This window comes from Nuphar pumila, chromosome 10 (genome assembly GCF_984573655.1).
Source record: "Nuphar pumila chromosome 10, dmNupPumi1.hap1.1, whole genome shotgun sequence".
Taxonomy (NCBI): Eukaryota; Viridiplantae; Streptophyta; class Magnoliopsida; order Nymphaeales; family Nymphaeaceae; genus Nuphar; species Nuphar pumila.
Window position 1 is genome coordinate 82,880,604 of NC_143258.1, and position 19,275 is coordinate 82,899,878.

General features: G+C 37.5%; 1 protein-coding gene across 1 annotated transcript; it reads left to right on the plus strand.

Annotated features, from left to right (window-relative positions):
- Positions 1-17,399: 17,399 nt before the first annotated feature.
- On the plus strand, positions 17,400-17,813 carry LOC149827080 (uncharacterized). The gene has a single exon (XM_090018430.1). It carries the CDS (start codon positions 17,400-17,402, stop codon positions 17,811-17,813), a length of 414 nt encoding a protein of 137 aa, XP_089874556.1.
- Positions 17,814-19,275: the final 1,462 nt, after the last annotated feature.

A 19,275-nucleotide genomic window follows, 5' to 3' on the forward strand; every position in this document is an offset into this window, starting at 1 on the left:
GCCTGAAAGGCATAGGCTCGACCCCCCATGCCTTTACGGCAGGGGGTTTAACCCCCTGCGTTTCCGGCAGGGGGGGTTTAACCCCTGCGTTTCCAGTAGGGGTTTAACCCCCTGCCGTAAAGGCAGGGGGAACCCTTTGCCGTGCCGGAAACGCAGGGGTTTAACCCTTGCGTTTCTAGCATGGGGGGTCGACCCCCTGCCTTTTCGGCAGGGGGTTAACCCCATGCCGGAACAGGCAGGGGGTTAGCCCCATGACGGAACAAGCAGGGGGTTAACCCCTTGCGTTTCCGGCAGGTCGACCCCCTACCTTTCCGGCAGGTCGACCCCGGCAGGGGGTCGACTCACTGGCGGAAAGGCTGGGGGTCAGTTAACCCCCTATGTTCCGTAAGGAGGTCGACCCTCTACCGGAACAGCAGGGGAGTCGACCCCTTGCCAGAACAACTTCCTTTTTTTTGTGGCGACTTTTTTTTAAAACTGCATTTTTTTGTGCAGATTTTTCAACGGAACCAGCTCATGCTCAGCCACCTGTGGTAAGTAAGTGACAAAAACAATGCAAATCGGGTAAATACCCGTGGTGAGTAAGTGATGCAAGCGTATCACATGTTATTTAATTTATTAGATGTAGCACTTTATTGTTCACACACTCACTTAGTTGTTGATATTTAGGGTTGCTTTGTTAGAGTTCGGAGATCATGCTGAGCATGATTTTAATGTATGAATATGGAAGTGTTCTTATTTTTAGAGTGCAGAGTCTATGCTAAGCATGGTAGTAGTTAGTGAGATATTGAAGTGTGTTTGCTGCAGGTACATGTTTGTCATTTATTTGATATGAATAATTACGATGTATTGTAATGTTTGATGTAATTGTATCCATGCTTGCATGTAGTTACTTTCAATTTGATTTTGACTTCCATGTGAAATTTTATAATAAAAGCATGCTTCAAATGATTGTATCGTGTCATTAATAGTTTGCACATGAAAATATTAAGTTATCAATGCATGCATCAAATTTTTTGTTATTGTTTGACATAGTATATTGCATGATAAATTTGATATTTTCTTCATCGTAGCATTCTGATTGTTTTCTTTTAATTCGTTAGGATACTATTCGTAACATCATACGACAGAATGACTGCAAACCGTGAATGGATGTACCGTACGATAGTGGACAATGAGTTATCGCATGAATATATGGATGGTGTTGACAGTTTTATTGAATTTGCAACGGCAAGTGTTAGTACAGTGGATCCTACAGGTCAGATTAGGTGTCCCTGCAAGATTTGTAAGAATAATCGATTTGTAGAACCTCATAGCGTTAGACATCACCTATACAGGAAGGGTTTTGTGAGTGGTTATCAGAATTGGATGTTTCATGGAGAAGAATTTAGAAACGATTTTGATGCACGGGTGAATGTGGTGCACGATAATCCATATACGGATTTGATATTTGATGCCGCAGAAACAGAACTGGGTTCTGCTATGAGTTCTAGTGATGTAAGAACTGTCGTAGATGAAGAATCACCAAACGATGCAGCTAGTAGATTTTGTAATACTTGATACGAATGATTCGAATGCATTGTAATACTTGATGTGAATGATTTTAATTATTTAAATGTATTATAATTTATGCAACGAATGATTTGAATTAGTGCAATACTTGATGTGAATGATTAAAAATTTTATTTGAATGTATTGTAATACTTGATACGAATGATTCGAATGCATTGTAATACTTGATGTGAATGATTTCAATTATTTGAATGTATTATAATTTATGCAACGAATGATTTGAATTAGTGCAATACTTGATGTGAATGATTTGAATTATTTGAATGCATTGCAATGCTTGATGTGAATGACTTGAATGCATTATAATACTTGATGTGAATTATTTGAATGTATTGTATGGCATATGTTATTTGTTAGAATATGGTTTGTGGAGGTTATAGTGGTCGCTCATCCAGTAGTAGTCAGGCTCAACGTTCATCTTCACGGGCTCCTGTGATAGGTATATCATATAACTAATTGGATGCTTGATTAGTTCAAATGCGCATTCTGAGAATTTCTAATGTATTTTTTTACAGATGATGTTGCGCCTATACACGACCCACCTACACCAGTTGATCACACAAGTCAACAGCTAACACAGGAAACAGGGTCTTCTCAGGCTGGCACAAGAAGACTCATTCGAATAGTGTATATCGATAATCGACCGTAAGTATTTTGTTTTTAATTATTACATATATTTTAAATATTTTATATTGATATTTACTGTGTAACAATTCATGTGCAGCACGAGGTTTGAGCCATAAGAAGTAGTACGGGAGATTAGGAATTCACTTCTTCAACATCTACCAAGACCAGTTGCTCAATGGAAAGAGTACCCAAAGGAGGTGTTAGACAGATTGTGGTCCACATTCATGGTATATAGTTGTTCCTCATAGTTATTGTGTTTCATATATAATTTATTTAAACAATGTCTACTAGCTTTCTGAAAATATTTGTAGGCTTCGAATCGCATCGCAACTACGGTGGAAGAAAATGATGCAAGGAAGGTGTGGCAGAAGGTGGCTGCCAATCGATTTACAGACATGCTGCATACTATAAAGACTGCAGCAAAAAAAGCATCTAGCGTAGTAGATGATCCATTACTGTGGAAGGGCCATGGTCCTATTACTATCAGGAGAGATTACTGGGATGAAATGTGCGATAAGTGGGCGGGAGATGCATTTAGAAATCGCTCTGCGAAGGCTGCACAAAATCTATCGAAGATGCCCGAAGCCCATCTACACACAGGTGGATCTAGGACATTTGGGAGCCACCTGAAGAAAATGGTAACTCATTAATATATAATATTAATTTAATAAATATTGTTGCAAACTTGTGTACTAAATCTTTTGTTATTTAACTTCGCAGGAAGCAGAAAAAGGAGGCAGTGTACCATATAAGGATGTGTTTGTAGAAACACATAAACGGAAGACCACGGGAGTCTTCGTATCAGAGAAGGCGAGAACGACAACGATATGTATTAATTCTATTAATAATCATTGCAATATATATGCAAGTTATCATAATGTTATCATTAATTATTAATAAATACTTTAAACATTATTTTGTAGGAGGCTATGAGCAACAGATGGTAGAGCGATATGGCGATGACGCTACTCAGCATCCATCATTTGATCCTACAGCATGGGTGACTGCAGCAGGTGAACCCAAAAAAGCTCGCGTGTTCGGGTTTGAGAGTAATATGAACACTTCACCAGTTATTGGTTCTTCCAGTTACGACTCACCGACTTCTTGCGCCGACATAAGCTCCAAGCAGCCAACTATTCTTTCCGGTGATGATGTACGCCAGATCGTTAATGAATCACTGAATAACTACTTCCAAGACACCGTCGCCCCCTTTCTCCGAAATGAGATCAAGACCGCTGTTCTGGATAGGGGATCTTCAATTCCAGGTCCCTCTCAGGTATAATCACATATTCAGTTTTTTGTCTGCCTTAGAACACATATGAGCATAATCGAATCACATATATAACTTTTTGCCTGCCTAAGAACACATATGAGCATGTTATAATCACATATTCAGTTTTTTGATTGCCTTAGAGCACATATGAGCATGCTATAATAACATATAGAGTTTTTTGATTGCCTTAGAGCACATATGAGCATGCTATAATCACATATAAAGTTTTTTTGCCTGCCTAAGAACACATATGAGCATGATAGAATCACATATAAAGTTTTTTTGACTGCATTAGAACACATATGAGCATGCTATAATCACATATTCAATTTTTTGACTGCCTAAGAACACATATGAGCATATTATAATCACATATTCAGTTTTTTGACTGCCTTAGCACACATATGAGCATGCTATAATAACATATAGAGTTTTTTTACTACCTTAGAACACATATGAACATGCTATATATCATTTATGATAGAATCACATATAATTTTTTTTGCTTTGCCTGCCTTAGAGCACATATAATCACATATTCAAATTTTTGACTGCCTTAGCACACATACGAGCATGATCGAATCACACATATAGTTTTTTGCCTGCCTTAAAGCACATCTGAGCATGGTAGAATCACATATAGAGTTTTTCTAGATGCCTTAGAACACATATGAACATGCTATAATCACATATTCAATTTTTTGACTGCCTTAGCACACATATGAGCATGATAGAATCACACACACACACATATATATATATATATATATATAACTTTTTGTCTGCCTTAGAGTACATATGAGCATGATAGAATCACATATAGAGTTTTTTTATTGCCTTAGATCACACATGAGCACATGATAGAATCACATATAGTGTGTAATTTATTTCATTATATTTTGTTTATCAATACTGACTGTTCTTTTCTTGTGTAGGCTGCTAGCGATAATCAGCGTAGTGGAGCTGAAGGGACAGATAAAGACAATGAACAAGAAGACGCACAAAATCTTGGCGATGATTAGAGAACTGTGTTGAAGAAGTTCTATTTTTTTATGTTTCCTAATTGTAATTGTTGAATTGTAAATAATTAAACTTGTTAATTTTAAGGTGGAACGATTAATTGTTGTAGATTCTAGTTATATGAAATTTTTTGTGTGGTTTGTTTTTTATTTACAGGAAATATAAATTGTAAAGGAAATATAAATTGTACAGTTCTCGGTATTTAATTTTCAAATAATTTTTTTTTAATTTTTTTTCGTGTTTGCGACGGAACCATCCGTCGATATTCATATAAATCTAGCGACGGCATAGCGACGGAAGTAAATCCGTCGCCAAGCCGTGGTCGTCGTTTAGTACTGGCGGATTGGCGACGGAATATAGCGCTCGTTAGTCAATCGCAATTAGCGACGGACCGGGCGACGGAATTATTCCGTCGCCAGTTAGCGTCAAAATATTCGTGACGTAAGCATACTATCGCCTCGCTGTCGCTAATCCGTCGCTAACATGGGTAGCGATGGAATGTGGTCGTCGCTAATCTACTGCTTTGTTGTAGTGTAAGAAGACTTGGATGGAGATGATAGGAAAGGATATGAATGCTTTGAACCTCACCGAGGACATGGCATTGGATAGAAATGATTGGAGGAGAAGAATTCATGTGGAAGACCCAGAATGATTTTCTTTTTTGGTTCATATCGCCGACCCCAATTGTTTTGGGATGAAGGCATAGTTGTTGTTGTTTATGTTTTTCGTTATAATATGAAAGATTTAATTTTAATTAAATCTTAGGTTTGAGCTTGCATCTGGTTTACTAACAATTTCACATTTAAATCATAAAAAAACAGTGAAGGTTCCACTCTTGGTCCAGCCACATCATTTTAGAGATAAGAAAAATGTCTACTTGAGTGGCTAGAATGATCAAGTGCTTATTCAAAAACTTCCCTCTAAACAGGTCCGTTTTGCAAAAAAGAGTCAAACAATAGTTGATAATGTCATTTATGTAAATTACTTAATGCGACAATTAGGGGTGAAAATCGTATTGGGTTGGCGGGTCGACCCGACGGGTTGGCGGGTCAGCATACCTCAACCCCGAACCCGACCCGTTAATTAAACAGGTCGGTTGTGGCAAACACGAACCCGACCCGTTTAATAAACGGGTAACCCGACATGACTCGCCAACCCATTTAATAAATGGGTTGGGTCGGGTAAACGAGTTCTTAGGTTCGCGGGTCAGGTTGGCGGGTCGGGTTGGCGGGTCGACGGGTCGGGTCGGCAGACGGGTTGGCGGGTCGATGGGTTAGGCAGGTTGACCCGTTTATTAAACGGGTTGGCTTAAGCCCAACCCAAACCCGCCTAAGAGGCGGGTCGGGTCAGGTTTTGCCACCCCTAGAGACAATTAACTTACAGAAAAGTATATTATAACATATACCTTCATTCTTATCTCTTTTAAGATTAAATATTATTAACGAAAATTGATTTTACTGTACAACTAATTTGACACATTTTTTGAAATGCACCATGAATTTCATTATTCTCTCCATGACCAAAATACCAAATATTTAATTTTAAAAAGACTTTTTTACCCTTCACACATGCCATTTTGCTAAATATATATGAATTTTCTCTCAAATATGTGACTATTTTTTACATAACAATCTTTGTCCTCATATACATATTTCTAATCTGATGTCAAAAACTTGTGTTTTATAGTTATTGGAAAGTTGAGACACAGGATTGTAATTTTTTTATTTTGAGTCAGAACCGAAAACCCCTCTAGGGTTCTTGCTTTTTGAGTTATAAAACCACAATAAAAGCATGTTTTCCAGACTAAAACAGGTGTGACTACACTTTTTTTTATGTTCTTTGCTATTTTTTGATCACATGCATTAAAAAATTAAAAAAAATAGAAAGAAAAATAAAAAAACCAATAGCGATGTTAACTTTTCAATGTCACTAAGATCACTTTGATCTGAAGAACATTTGGAGAGAAATGTTCTCTGAAAAATAGATTGTTCGGTTGTTCCAGTCTGTAGAGTATGCTTCTATTTCAGTTTTAAAACTCAAAAACAGGAACCCTAAAAAGGTTTTTGACTTTGAATCAAAGCAAAAAAATTATAGCATGTCTTAGCATTCCAATGACTGTAAAAATGCAGGTTTTCGACATCAGATCAAAGAGATACAGATATAAGAACAAAGATTGTTCTGCAGAAAATATGCATATAATTTTTCTCTTAAATATATATGATTTTCCTCCTATATATGTAATTTCTCTTAAACATATGTTAGTTTCCTCTTATATATAAACAAAGATCCTCTTATTTATGCGATTTGCTTCTTATATATCCAGTGTTCTTCCTAAATATGTAATTTCCTTTCAAATATGTGATTTCTCCTATATATATGTGGAATTCCTCCTATACATGTGATTTTCTCCAAAATATATATGGAGTTTCTCCTATATATGTGATTTTTCTTCAAAACATGTGATTTCCGCTTAAATACAAGTGATTTTATAAGTTTAACAAGATGTTCACACCTATTTTTATGTGAACTTCTGAAGTATATGTGAACTTAGTCAAATATTTGTGAAGTTTTGAGGTTTGAGTTTAATAGGATGTTCGTAATTATTTTTATGCAGACTTCCTCATTTTATACGAATTTCTTCATCTTCACTCATATTTTATGTGAACTTCTTCATTTCCACGTATATTTTATGTAGACTTCATCGTCATCGCATATATTTTATACAGACTTTTTCATTCTCGCATATATTTTATGGAGACTTCCTCATCCTTGCCTATGTTGAACAGTCTATCTTTCAGTGGATGTTTATTCCCCAACCATTGGTCGGATCAAGGTGTTATTGGTGGCGTTGAAAACCTAACATCCTAATCTATCTTTTTTTTATTGTTTTAATAAATTTTTGGTGCAGGTTACCAAAAAATATCATACAAAACTTGTGCAGCTGCACATGTTCATCTCTTGTTTTAAGAATGTTGTCAAGGTTGTATCTCAATGCTCATTCATTATTTTTCAGTGAATCAGGTGCCATTGGAAAGGTCATTATATCCATTTTTTTTTAGAATCCTTAATTTTATGGGTCGAAAAGTCCTATGAAGATAAATTATTTGGTTGTTTTTGTCTGTAGAATATGTTTCTATTATGATTTTGAAACTCATAAATGGGAACCTTGAAGTAGTTTTTATTTCTTACTCATAACATAAAAGTTATAGTCTTGCATCTCAGATTTTCAACTGTTACGACAACGAATCCGTATATGACATTTCTAGAACTAGATTTTGATGATGAACAAGTGAATCAACTGCATTTTAGCTAAGGCAATGAAAAAAGATGACAAGAATTGAAGAATTCAATAAAGAATCTTTGAAGACTAGTGTGCAAATGTAAATTTCATTAAATATCTTAAATTCTTGTAAGAGCCTTACTTAGACTGCATATTTCAATTGCATTTCATCTAAAAAGTCTTTAGAAAATTTTTTCTAAAAGAACCATTCATGAAAATTGTTTTGGAAAACACTTTACTTAATTTTTCATGTTTATTAGTCGACCAACATTTTTGCACCAATTTTTCAAAGCAAAAACGTCAACTTTCTGAATTAGTCGACTAATTGACTCTTAGTCGACTGGACAGAATGTTTGATTTCTGGAAAATTTAGCAGAACTCAACTGAAGGTTTTCTTAGTCGACCGGATAGAATGTTTGTTTTCAGAAAATTTTAGCAGGAGTCGACTGAAAGCTTTTTCAGTCTACTGATGATTTTCATCAGTCGACTAACTTTTATTTAGTCGACTAAGTTTCAAAACTCAATATTTTAGAACGGTTCTGTTAAATACAATAGTCGATCGACGATAACTGTCAGTCTGCTAATATTTGATTTTAATTGACTAACTACTGTTTCAGTCGACTAATATAGTCATTTTTCTGTAACTTTTAAAAGGTGTATCTTTTCATTTTTCAAACAAATTGACTGTTCAAAAGTGATTGTTTTGACACCCCTTCATACCCTCAACATATGAGATGTTTCAACTATAAATATTAGTGCATTCCACACTCAAAACATCGAATTACATTGAATTACAAAGATCAAATTTTTTGCTTTTCACTCATATTCATTCAAGTATTCATTTTCTCACTCACTTGATATTTTCACTCCAGCTTTTCACTCAAATTCTTTTGAGAGATAGTGAATTCGTGAGTTGAGTATTTTAACAACCTCAGAAGTCAATTGCATTTCATCTGCATTTATAAGAAAGGACCGTAGGTTAATTGTAAGTTATTTATTTCTTTTTCTCTATAAAAGAAAAAAGATCACCTTGGTTTAAAGGAGGTGTTTGCTTTGAGTAGGGTTGTTACTGAAAGTGAGACCGGATTTGGTTTGTATGTTCTTGTGATTACACAAGGTTGATAGTGGAAATCTCAAGCGGGTTTTGCTTGAGGACTGAATGTAGGTCAGAAAGACCGAACCAGGATAAAATCTTGTGTTCTTTGTGTGATTGTTGTGTGAATTTTAAAATCCTTCAAAATTCTAAAGATGTTATTTGAAAGCACTATTCACCACCCCTCTAGTTCTCGTTGCCTCAATCCTACAACACTTTCATCAACAACCGTAAAAACACAAGTTTTTGGCATCGTATCAACGATACAAATCTTAGAAGAAATACAATTATGCTAAACATAATCACACATTCGAGAGGAAGTTTGCATGTGCAAAAATAAGAATGTCTTTTTAAATTCAAATATTTATTATTTTGAATATAAAAAGAATATAAAAAATTATAGGTCATTTTGAAAAATGTGTCAATTTAATTGTACAATATGATCATTTTCCGTATTATTAATATGAGTTAACAAAATGAGTCATCTTTCTATGATGTAGTGATGGTGATATATGGGTTAACTATTTTTGTAATTACAACTAGAAACCAAGAGAAAAGGTTGACACATTTTATGTGCATGTGTTCAACTTGAATGTATATTTATGAGTAAATATAATTAACTTAATTACATAAATTAATTGATATATAAGTCAAAAAAGTGATAGCTAGCTAACCTATGTCACAATATGTGGTCAAGGGAGATGATACGTGGGTTTTACTTAAAAGTTAAATTTTTTTTTTTCAAAAATGGGGCACAAGGACATATAAACTTTTTAAATCTTTAATCAACAAAAACTATTTTATTTAATATTTAAAAAAAATCCCATTGAAATATTATTAAAATGTAATAAAATTTGTTTAAAATATTTAAATCATGGCCGTACCAATCCATGTCTGAATCACCGTGTTGTCTGCACTTGTTACTATAGGACACAAGGCTAAAATTATGTGTCCCTATGACATAACAGCTAACTAATATATTTAAACATTCATGGCTAAAAAAATTAAAATACCTCCCTGCCTCTGTAGATGCAACGTGCATGTGCTTCATTTCTCTTCAAAAGACATATAAAGGGTTAAAAAAATAAATTCATACACTAATTAGTTCGCTTGTTTTTTGAGTGAAAAAAAAAATCACGCATTTTAAAAAGAGAGATTAAGAATTATTAGAAGGTATAAATCACTCTACTCAACGGGAGTCGAAAACAAAGTGAAAAAAAGGCCAATCCCTTTATTCATTGAGTTTGAAAAAATAACCAAACATTCTTGAAATTTGCTGAATGAGTGCTTGCTGTTAAAGAGAATCCATGGCTAATCCTCGTATTCATTAAATCCTTCCTTTTTTTTGAAAGAACATAAAATCCTTTCAGTAATTTTTTTTTCTATATCACATTCTTACTAGCAGGTGCAGGTTACTTCTAATCACTTTAGGTGCTTATGAACTTTTTTTTTTCGTTGGGACTCAACATACAGTGGTAGTTGAAGGTAATGAAATATGTATTCAGCTCTTGATAAATTAAAGAGAAGATTAGTCCAACCACTAAAAGTTATCATTTGAGTTGTTATCCTTTTTGCTAACAAAGCATTTATAACTTCTTTGCCGACTTATCAATTGCTTTAGTACATGATGAGCCAAACTGCAACTTGAGATTGGAATAAATCTGTAATATGGTGGCATTTTGCTTCCGATTGACTGAAAAGGAATTTGCATTTGTTTTATTTTAGTGAAGTGTTTTCTAAGATGTTTATAATTTGATCCACATTTTGAATGTTAAGTCAGTTTTCTCCTTAATATAATTATGCCCACGCTCGTGCATGATAGGGGTAGGAGTTGTTAGTGCACGTCTGTTGGGAGGTTGCAAGCTCAAAACCCAATGCTAGGTGGTGTAGCTGGTAGGGTCTGCCTAAACCCAGCTTGCCTTTCAAATTATTATTATTATTATTATAATTTTGCCCAAGTGCACGTGCACGTATGCACACACAATTTGCTAGTCCTGCATAAATGCCTGATTTTTGAAGGTCAACATCCACCTGCCAACCTTAAGACCCCAAACTTTGAAATCAACTGATGCACTTCATCTGACTCGCCAAATTGATGTATAAGGATCTGCCTCATGCCAACTTGAATGTGGAGAGAGAGAGAGAGAGAGATATGAATGCATGCATGTAGGAGAATTTACAAGGCCATTTGTCATCCATCAAATATAAGATTATACATGTTAGTCAACTTACATATTTAATGCACCGGAGCTGAGCTTGAGCCTCGACTCGGTCCATCGAGTTCAGGATGGGTGCACACTTTCTCAGCTACCACACCTTTGCAGGAGGGGCATCCTACTTAGCCACCTGCCCACGTGGGCAATTTGGTACTTGAAAATGAGATCACTTGCTTCTTATATATTGCTTTGAGCTTATAAACCTTGATTACATATTGAATTTTCTTTCACATGGCCTATTTGGTATTTGAAAATGACACATTCTTATATGGAATTGTAATTAATGTCCTTCATAGCAAAAATGACACATTCTTATATGGACGTTTAGGGCTGGTAGACGACCCAACAGGCATCATGAGGCTTGGCTCGTTTATCATTAGATTGAGCTTGTGACTCAGCTCGTGTTCGTGTTTAGTAAAACCCAGCTCAATCTTGGCTTGTTCTTGAATTAGATGAGCCAAACACGAGCTGGATTGTGTAAAAACATTTCATATATTTACATGGAATATATATTTTTATATATCATACTTAAAATACATATTTTTTATATATTGCACTTACTAATTAATATTTGATGTATATCTTTTTTATGCATCTTTATATATATATATATATATATATATATATATATATATATATATATAGAGAGAGAGAGAGAGAGAGAGAGAGAGAGAGAGAGACATAAAAAGATTTTTGAAAGCCACGAACCAAGCTGAATGTCACAATCTTTGAAAGCCACTGATGCATTTCACCAGTCATCAAATTGTTTGACAAGCATTTGTCTCATGCCAACTTTAATGTTAGAGAGAGAGAGAGAGATGCATGTAGAATAATTGATAAGGCCATGTGCAGCATCAAATATTTTTGAGATGAAGGTAAACTATCATAGAAGGTTCAAGAATAATAAATGATGGACCATCAAATACAACATTACTAGTTAGTAAAACTTATATTAAAAGCACACGAGCGCCCAGGTTGAGCCAACATTGGTCTGTTCAACCTTGACTTGTCACAAACATGTTTGAGCTTTGGCTCGAGTTCAACCTGAGTTTGAGCTACCTTTCTTCAAGCTTCACTCGATCGTGTGTGCCCGAGTTTGAGTTCGTTTTGACACAAGAGGAATGGGGATGTGACACTAAACGGTCTACCCAAACCTAAATCCTACTTAATAATATTTTCGGATAAAATTCATATCCAAAAAAAATTAAGAAAGTTCAGAAGTACCAAAATTTAAAGATATTTTCATTTTTTGTTTGTGATGGATCGGGCCTGCATGCTCGGGTTCGATAATATATACATCTTTCCTGAAAGTATCTTTCAGATGCATTGCATCAGTTCCCCAAGAGTTAAAAGCTTGTGCCTTGCTAGGTGGATTACCATAGTACCGGCAAAAACATTCATCAATAAATATTTTGTATTTAATTAATTTTATAAATATGTAAGTCAAGATAGTTGCGAGGCTCCACTCGAGGTTTTCCTTGCTTCGGCCAGGGTTTCTCATCATAAAAAAAGCTAATTTTATAAATTTAAGGGAAACACAATAATAAGGATCCTGCAGTAATATATTCTTAGATGAAAAAATTACGTGACTCCACCTTGTTGAACCTTCTCAAAAATTGAAATTTACTTATTCTCGAACTGTTCAAAAATTTAGAATTTGCAACAGGTTTTCTTTACACAGTATTTCATCAAAAAAATATATATTTTACAATTTTACCTTGTGCTAATGCGATTAAATCTTTAAAAAAATTTGAATCATCATGCAGGTAATTTTTTTTCACTAACATTTCAAATAGAAGAAAGGATTTTTGATGAAGGACACAGCAATATGAATCAATTCCTATTTCAAAACTAGAAAGTGTACTGACCCAATCTAAAAAATAACAATTCAACCCATTTATGTGAACTCATCATAGTTTCGAGTACTGAAGTGTTTCATTCATCACCTGGTTTAATCATAATCTGATGAGACAAAAAAAAAAATTTGCCACTCGCAATATATATATATATATATATATAGTGGAAATCGGATTTTCCTTCATATTTTTTGGCATCTTGCAGATCAAACTCTACATGTAATAAATGACTTATTTTTTATAGAAAGAAAGACATGAGTTTTGAATAATGTGACTGTGACATGCAAGCAGGTTTCCAAGGGCTTCAAACAACAATGCCCGACAATTAGCTAAAATTTAATGACTCAAAGACTTGCATTCTTGCATCAGAAAGAGGATAGTCTAAGTTCTAATTCTAAGCAAATAAATCATGTTGAATGCGTCTATGTGGTCAGATTGAGTCGACGCAACTTCCACCTATGAATTCCAGCTGGATAGTTTCATACCTTCAATAGTATTCATATGAACTTTCGTTCAGTGGGTAATTTGGCACTTGAAAATGAGAACTCTTGCTTCTTAGATCTTGCTTTGAACCTAGGCAACCATACGTGGGTAATAGTACCTGATGTTGAATATTTGTTGAATCCTATATTTATTCTAATATTACAAGCCCCCCTACAATACCACGAAGATCGAATTCATCATGTGCACCATTGGCCATGCCAACTAACATGATGCTGAAAGGTAACAAAATTAGATGCTTGAGCTCGAGGGGGTAATCTCAACTAGCTCTCAATTCTCCACGTGGAATTGCAATTAATGGCGTCCCATGGTAATCCTGCAAAAATGTCTGATTTTGTAAGGTCAATATCCACCCACCAACCTTCCTTCAAAAAATTAAATATATATATCCACCCACCAACCTGAATACCACATACTTTGCCAGGGACTGATGCACTTCACCTGACTGAACAAATTAATAGGTTAGGATCTGCCAGATGCCAACTTGAATGTTAGAGAGAGAGAGAGAGGGCAAAATTTGTATACTTAGTGTATATATGTTGAAGAATTGACTAGGGCATGAGACACCATATCATGAAAGCTGCAACACAGCAGAATTTGTAGACTAAGTGTATGTAGAAGAATTGACTATCCCATGTGAAGCTAGCATGGGCCAGCCTAATCCAATACTGCAAGATGACCATGTGATGTTTAGGCGTGCCTTGTCTTCATCCGTCTTCTCTGTCATATTTTTGGCAGGGCAATGCACCTATCTGAATACCACGACAGCAACCGATGCACTTCACCTGATCACTGATCAAAGTCAAATTAATGGCGAAGGATCTGCCTCAAACCAACTTGACTGTTGTAGAGAGAGAGAGAGAGGTTCAACATGTAGATGAGGTATCAGGAAACTATGGTTCTTATAGATAGGGATACGAGTGTCTGATTTCCTCACTGTGCACTTGTTCACTGAGAGAGAGAGAGAGAGAGAGAGAGACGAAAGTAATTCAACATTACCACTCATGAAGATCAACAAAATGTTGAACCCATGAACCGAACAAGAACAAAAGTCAAAACAAATAAAGAGAGCACAAGAGAAAAGAACATTAGACAGATAAAATGGGCTCACGCCATAGCCGCGTGCCCAGATTGTGACAAAGGATAGGTAGCATCAGCAGGAGGGAGTGGAAGATCACTAAGATGCATACGCAAGATCGCATAAACATCTACCAAAATTTTATGCACCAGGTTTTGAATGTTAACTCGAATATGACGAAAATGAGCATCATTACGCGCCATCCAAACAAACCACCAAGAGGTAAGCAACCACGTCCGCCAGATGAACCTCCACCTCTTGCTGCGCCTAATACAAACCGGCCCCAAGATCAGATCTAGCGCAAAGGACTCCTCCTTAACAAATACTTCCGGATGCCTCCAGGTCCTACTAAAGATTTCCATAAATATTGGGCAAGACCAGAACAAGTGAAACGTAGATTCTTCTGCAGCTTGACAAAGCACGCACCAACTCGGGAGTTGAATGCCCCACTTCTTTAAATTACTGTGGGTCTGGATCCTATCATGCAAAATTAACCAAGCCAGGACTCGCGAACGAGGGGAAGGACCCTTCGCCCAAAGCACATCCTCGGGCAACCAATCAGCCCCTGGCGGTAGCAACAATCTATAGACTTTTTTGGTGAGAAACTCTCCGCTTGGTGCCAACGCTCACTGCAGCTACTGACCAAAATTTCCGAAGACCTCAAAATGGTCTCTAAAGCAGGCTAAAGCCCTCAACCACGATTTACGCAAGTGCGAGAGCGCCAAACCTCGGGTTCCCAGACGAACCGGAATAAGAGTTGGATCCCCATATTTAGCAAGAAGAAAACTAGCACAAGGGTTATCTGGTTGGTGGGCCAACCAACATTGCTTGGCGACAAGAACAATGCTTCACAGTCTGGGCACCGGGATGCCTAAACCACCCATACGCTGAGGTAGAACCACCGAACGCCAACCAATCAAGTGACGCTTACCTGTGAGTTTACACCCAGACCAAAGAAAGCCTGCCAGCAAGCGCGTCAGTTGCTTCTCTACTCCCACAGGCATCACAAACAGAGACATGAAAAATTCTAGAATAGTTGAAAGAACATGTCTGACTAAGGTTAGACGTCCAGCGCTAGAGAGATAAGACGACTGCCACGAAAGCAATTTGCGCTTCACTTTTTGAAGCGTCGGAGCCCAAGCCGCTGAAGAAAGAGGCTTCACTTGTAACGGCAAGCCAAGGTACATAATAGGCAAGTCAGAAGTAGTGCAATTAAAAATTCTTTTTCCAGCTGCAAGCATATTGGCATTAACATTGAACATGGTAATAGAGCATTTGGTCTCATTTAGAGAAAGCCCAGACATGGAGAGAAAGAACTGAATGATAAGCTTGAACCTGAGCATCTGTTGAACATTTGCACGACCAAAAATGATCATATCATCAGCATAAGTAAGAATATGACCCGGGAAGTCAGAAACCTGCAAAGAATCAATGAAACCCGATACAACAGCCCGCTTTAGCAAGACCACAAGACCCTCAGCAACTGCATTGAACAACAAAGGTGATAGGGGGCACCCTTGCCACAGACCCCGCCCAAGCTTGAACCGGTCTCCTCTAATACCATTGATATTTAACATGGCCTAGGCATTTGAGACCAGCTCTCTCACCCAACCAGAAAAATGACAACCAATACCGAAATTCGCTAACATTTGAAATAAGAATGGCCAATGCACAGAGTCAAAAGCTTTATGAAAGTCTAATTTAAGGACAAAGTAAGGTTGACCGCTATGCTGCAAGGAATGGACCACCTCGGACGCCATAATGAACGAGTGATGGACCCTTTTCTTACGGATAAAGGCGAACTGAGAGTCTGAAAAAATCTGGTTAGCCACCGATTTCAACCTATTCGCCAAAACTTTGGCAAACATCCGATAGAGAGCACTCATAACTGAGATAGGTCGGAATCGCGAAATATCATTGGCCTCATCATCTTTCGAAATGAGTGAAATAATAGCAACATGCAAATGATAAGGCAGTCTGGAGTTACGATGAAACTCATCGAACATACTCACCACGTCTGATTTAACACAGTCTCAAAAGATTCTAAAAAAGTCGACATGAAACCCGTCAATGCAGGCGCTTTCCAACCCGACAGATCCTTAATGGCCGAAAAAATCTCATCTTGAGAGAACCTTCTTTGCATATATCTGGCTTGCTCAAGCTGAATTGAGCCAACTAGGAAATTACCAAAGACACCCTCCACAGTTAACGAAGCAGAATATAAGTCCTTAAAGTATAGCGAGACTGCCAGATTAACGTGCTGATTGAGATAAGAAACACCCTCAATGGAGATAGAAGGAACAACCTTCCTCCTATGACGATGGGAAGCATATGAGTGAAAAAATTTAGTGTTGCCATCACCAGCCGCAAGCCATTTCACCCTAGACCTTTGCTTCCAACAAATTTCCTCTTTGATCCTCCAGTTTTTCAAGAGCATGGTTAATTCTAAGGACCTGGACTGAAGATTGAGAAGTTGCAAATCAGAAAGAGAGTCAGGAGAAGACATAGACTGATACAACTCAGAAATCTCTTGATCCCATGCGGCTATTTGCTAAAATTTCTCCACCTTATGACTATGAAGCCAAGCTTTGATATCCTTAGCTAGACGAGAAAGCTTATTTTGAACACGTAGCGCGGCCCAATGCACATCAACAGTTTTGTTCCAAGAATTAGTAACAACCGTGAGAAAATCTGGCTCTTGAAGCCACCATTCTTCAAACGCAAAGCTCCTAGTGGGTTGAAAGCCATCTCTCCAATGAGTGATGATCTGCCCATGATCCGAGATAGAGGGAGCAAACAACACACACTTAACGTCGGGAATGAGGTCCAATAGAGAGAGAGAGAGAGAGAGAGAGAGAGAGAATGTCTTCTCATATTATTGACTTCATGAGAGAGAGAGCTGAGATCTACGTAGGTGAAATTGAGTGCCATAAGAGATCAGCTGAGCTCCTTCATGAGTTTGGGATCCCCAGCGGGCTCCTCCCTCTCGACAATATAGTTGAGATCGGGCTCTCTCGGTCTGAGGGCTTCATATGGCTCAAGCAGAAAAAAAAGAAAGATCACTACTTCCAGCAGATCGGCCTGAGTGTCTCGTTCGCGGCAGAAGTCACGGCGTTCATCGAGCCACGGCGGATGAAGAAGGTGACCGGTGTGAAGGCCAAGGAGCTCCTCATCTGGGTAGCCGTCTCCGAGATGTCGGTTGACAGCCAAAAATCTGGGAATATTCTGTTCAAGACACATACAGGAATTTCCCGAACATTCCCAGTCTCTGCATTCGTGATAGAGGACAGCAAGAAATAGAAGTGAATAGAGATCTTGATAAACTTCAAGACGGCTTTGTATCTGTTTAATGGATAAGATCAGGTCTTGCTTTTTATTTGGGTATATGAATTAGTAACATGCTGACCATAGTGACTCATGTTTAAAGCATCACGTGAAATTCTTGGTAGACTCTTAAAAAATTTCCTTGTTTTTTGGGGAAAATGTAAAAAAAAAACAAAATTTAAAAAATATAAATAATGACTATCCATGTTGCAGCCCCTGAAGCTTCTCATACAGAAATTCTAGTCTTCTAGGTGGGTATTCAGCTGGGGAGTCTTCAATGTTGTGCATATTTGTAGTGAACATTGCTTAGGGTTCCTTGAATAGTATTTTGTCAAAGAATCCATGGAGCTAAATGAAGCTTGAATTGATTAGGACCTGATGACAAAAGGCAATGTAAACTATAAAGTAATGTACGCATACATGGCTTCAATGAAGAGAAAATCAAGAAACCTATTGTAGTTCCGTACCATGATCCCATACGGTGAAGCCAACTTTTGGTGGGAGGGTGGTGTATGTTTTCCCCCGATGATTCACTGAATCACACGTCTATGTTCGGGGGTCTGAATGAGCACCACATATACAAGCACATGGGGCTCGTATTCCCGTGTATGTTGACATCACTTAGCATTGGAGTCTGGTGTGGTTGCAAAGACTTAAGTACCCTTTCTTGCTATTCTTTTCATAAAACGACGGTTTGAGAAAATGACAAAAATGCCCTTCATTCAAAAAAGAAAAAACAAACGGTTCACAAAAAGGGCAAACATGTCCTCCATCCAGAAATTCGAGGATGATGTTGACTCTTCAAAGTCTACACAGCGAAACGAACCTTAATCGTTTCGTCGATGGTGATCCGGCGAAACGATGGTGAGTCGGCGATCCGATTGTCATCCAGCGAAACAAACCTGAGCCATTAAAAATATTTGTTTGAACTTTTCATCGTCATCTTCTTCTTCTTCCTTCTCCGTAAAACATTGTAAAACCTCTCTCTCTCTCTCTCTCTCTCTCTCTCTCTCTCTCTCTCTCTCTCTCTCTCTCTCTCTCTCTCTCTCTAGAGAAGAAATCAAGGGAGGCAAAGAGTTCCCCCTTGAGAAGGCCATGAACATCAACCCTCACACTCCCTCCCTTCTCTTTCTACTTTTGTGAACATCCAGCAGACGATCCTACATTGCTCCATCAAACACCAACTGACCTGCACACTGACTGTAGCATCGTTCAACTTGATGAGTTGTGGAGCCTGATTCATAGTTTTTGCCCTTACAGGAGGGGGTTTTGGGGCTCCTCCCAACGTGGGTAGCATCATTCAACTTGATGAGTTGTGGAGCCTGATTTAGAGTTTTTGCCCTTACAGAAGGGGGGTTCGAGGGGTCCCCCTTGGCGTGGGTCCCATTGCGCGGTCAGCAAGCGGGGGTCCAGGGGGGCCTTGTAAAAACCAGAATAA

What these genes read in the sequence shown, in the direction of transcription:
- LOC149827080 (XM_090018430.1), top strand. Translation starts at nt 17,400, where the DNA reads ATGAGAGAGAGAGCTGAGATCTACGTAGGTGAAATTGAGTGCCATAAG.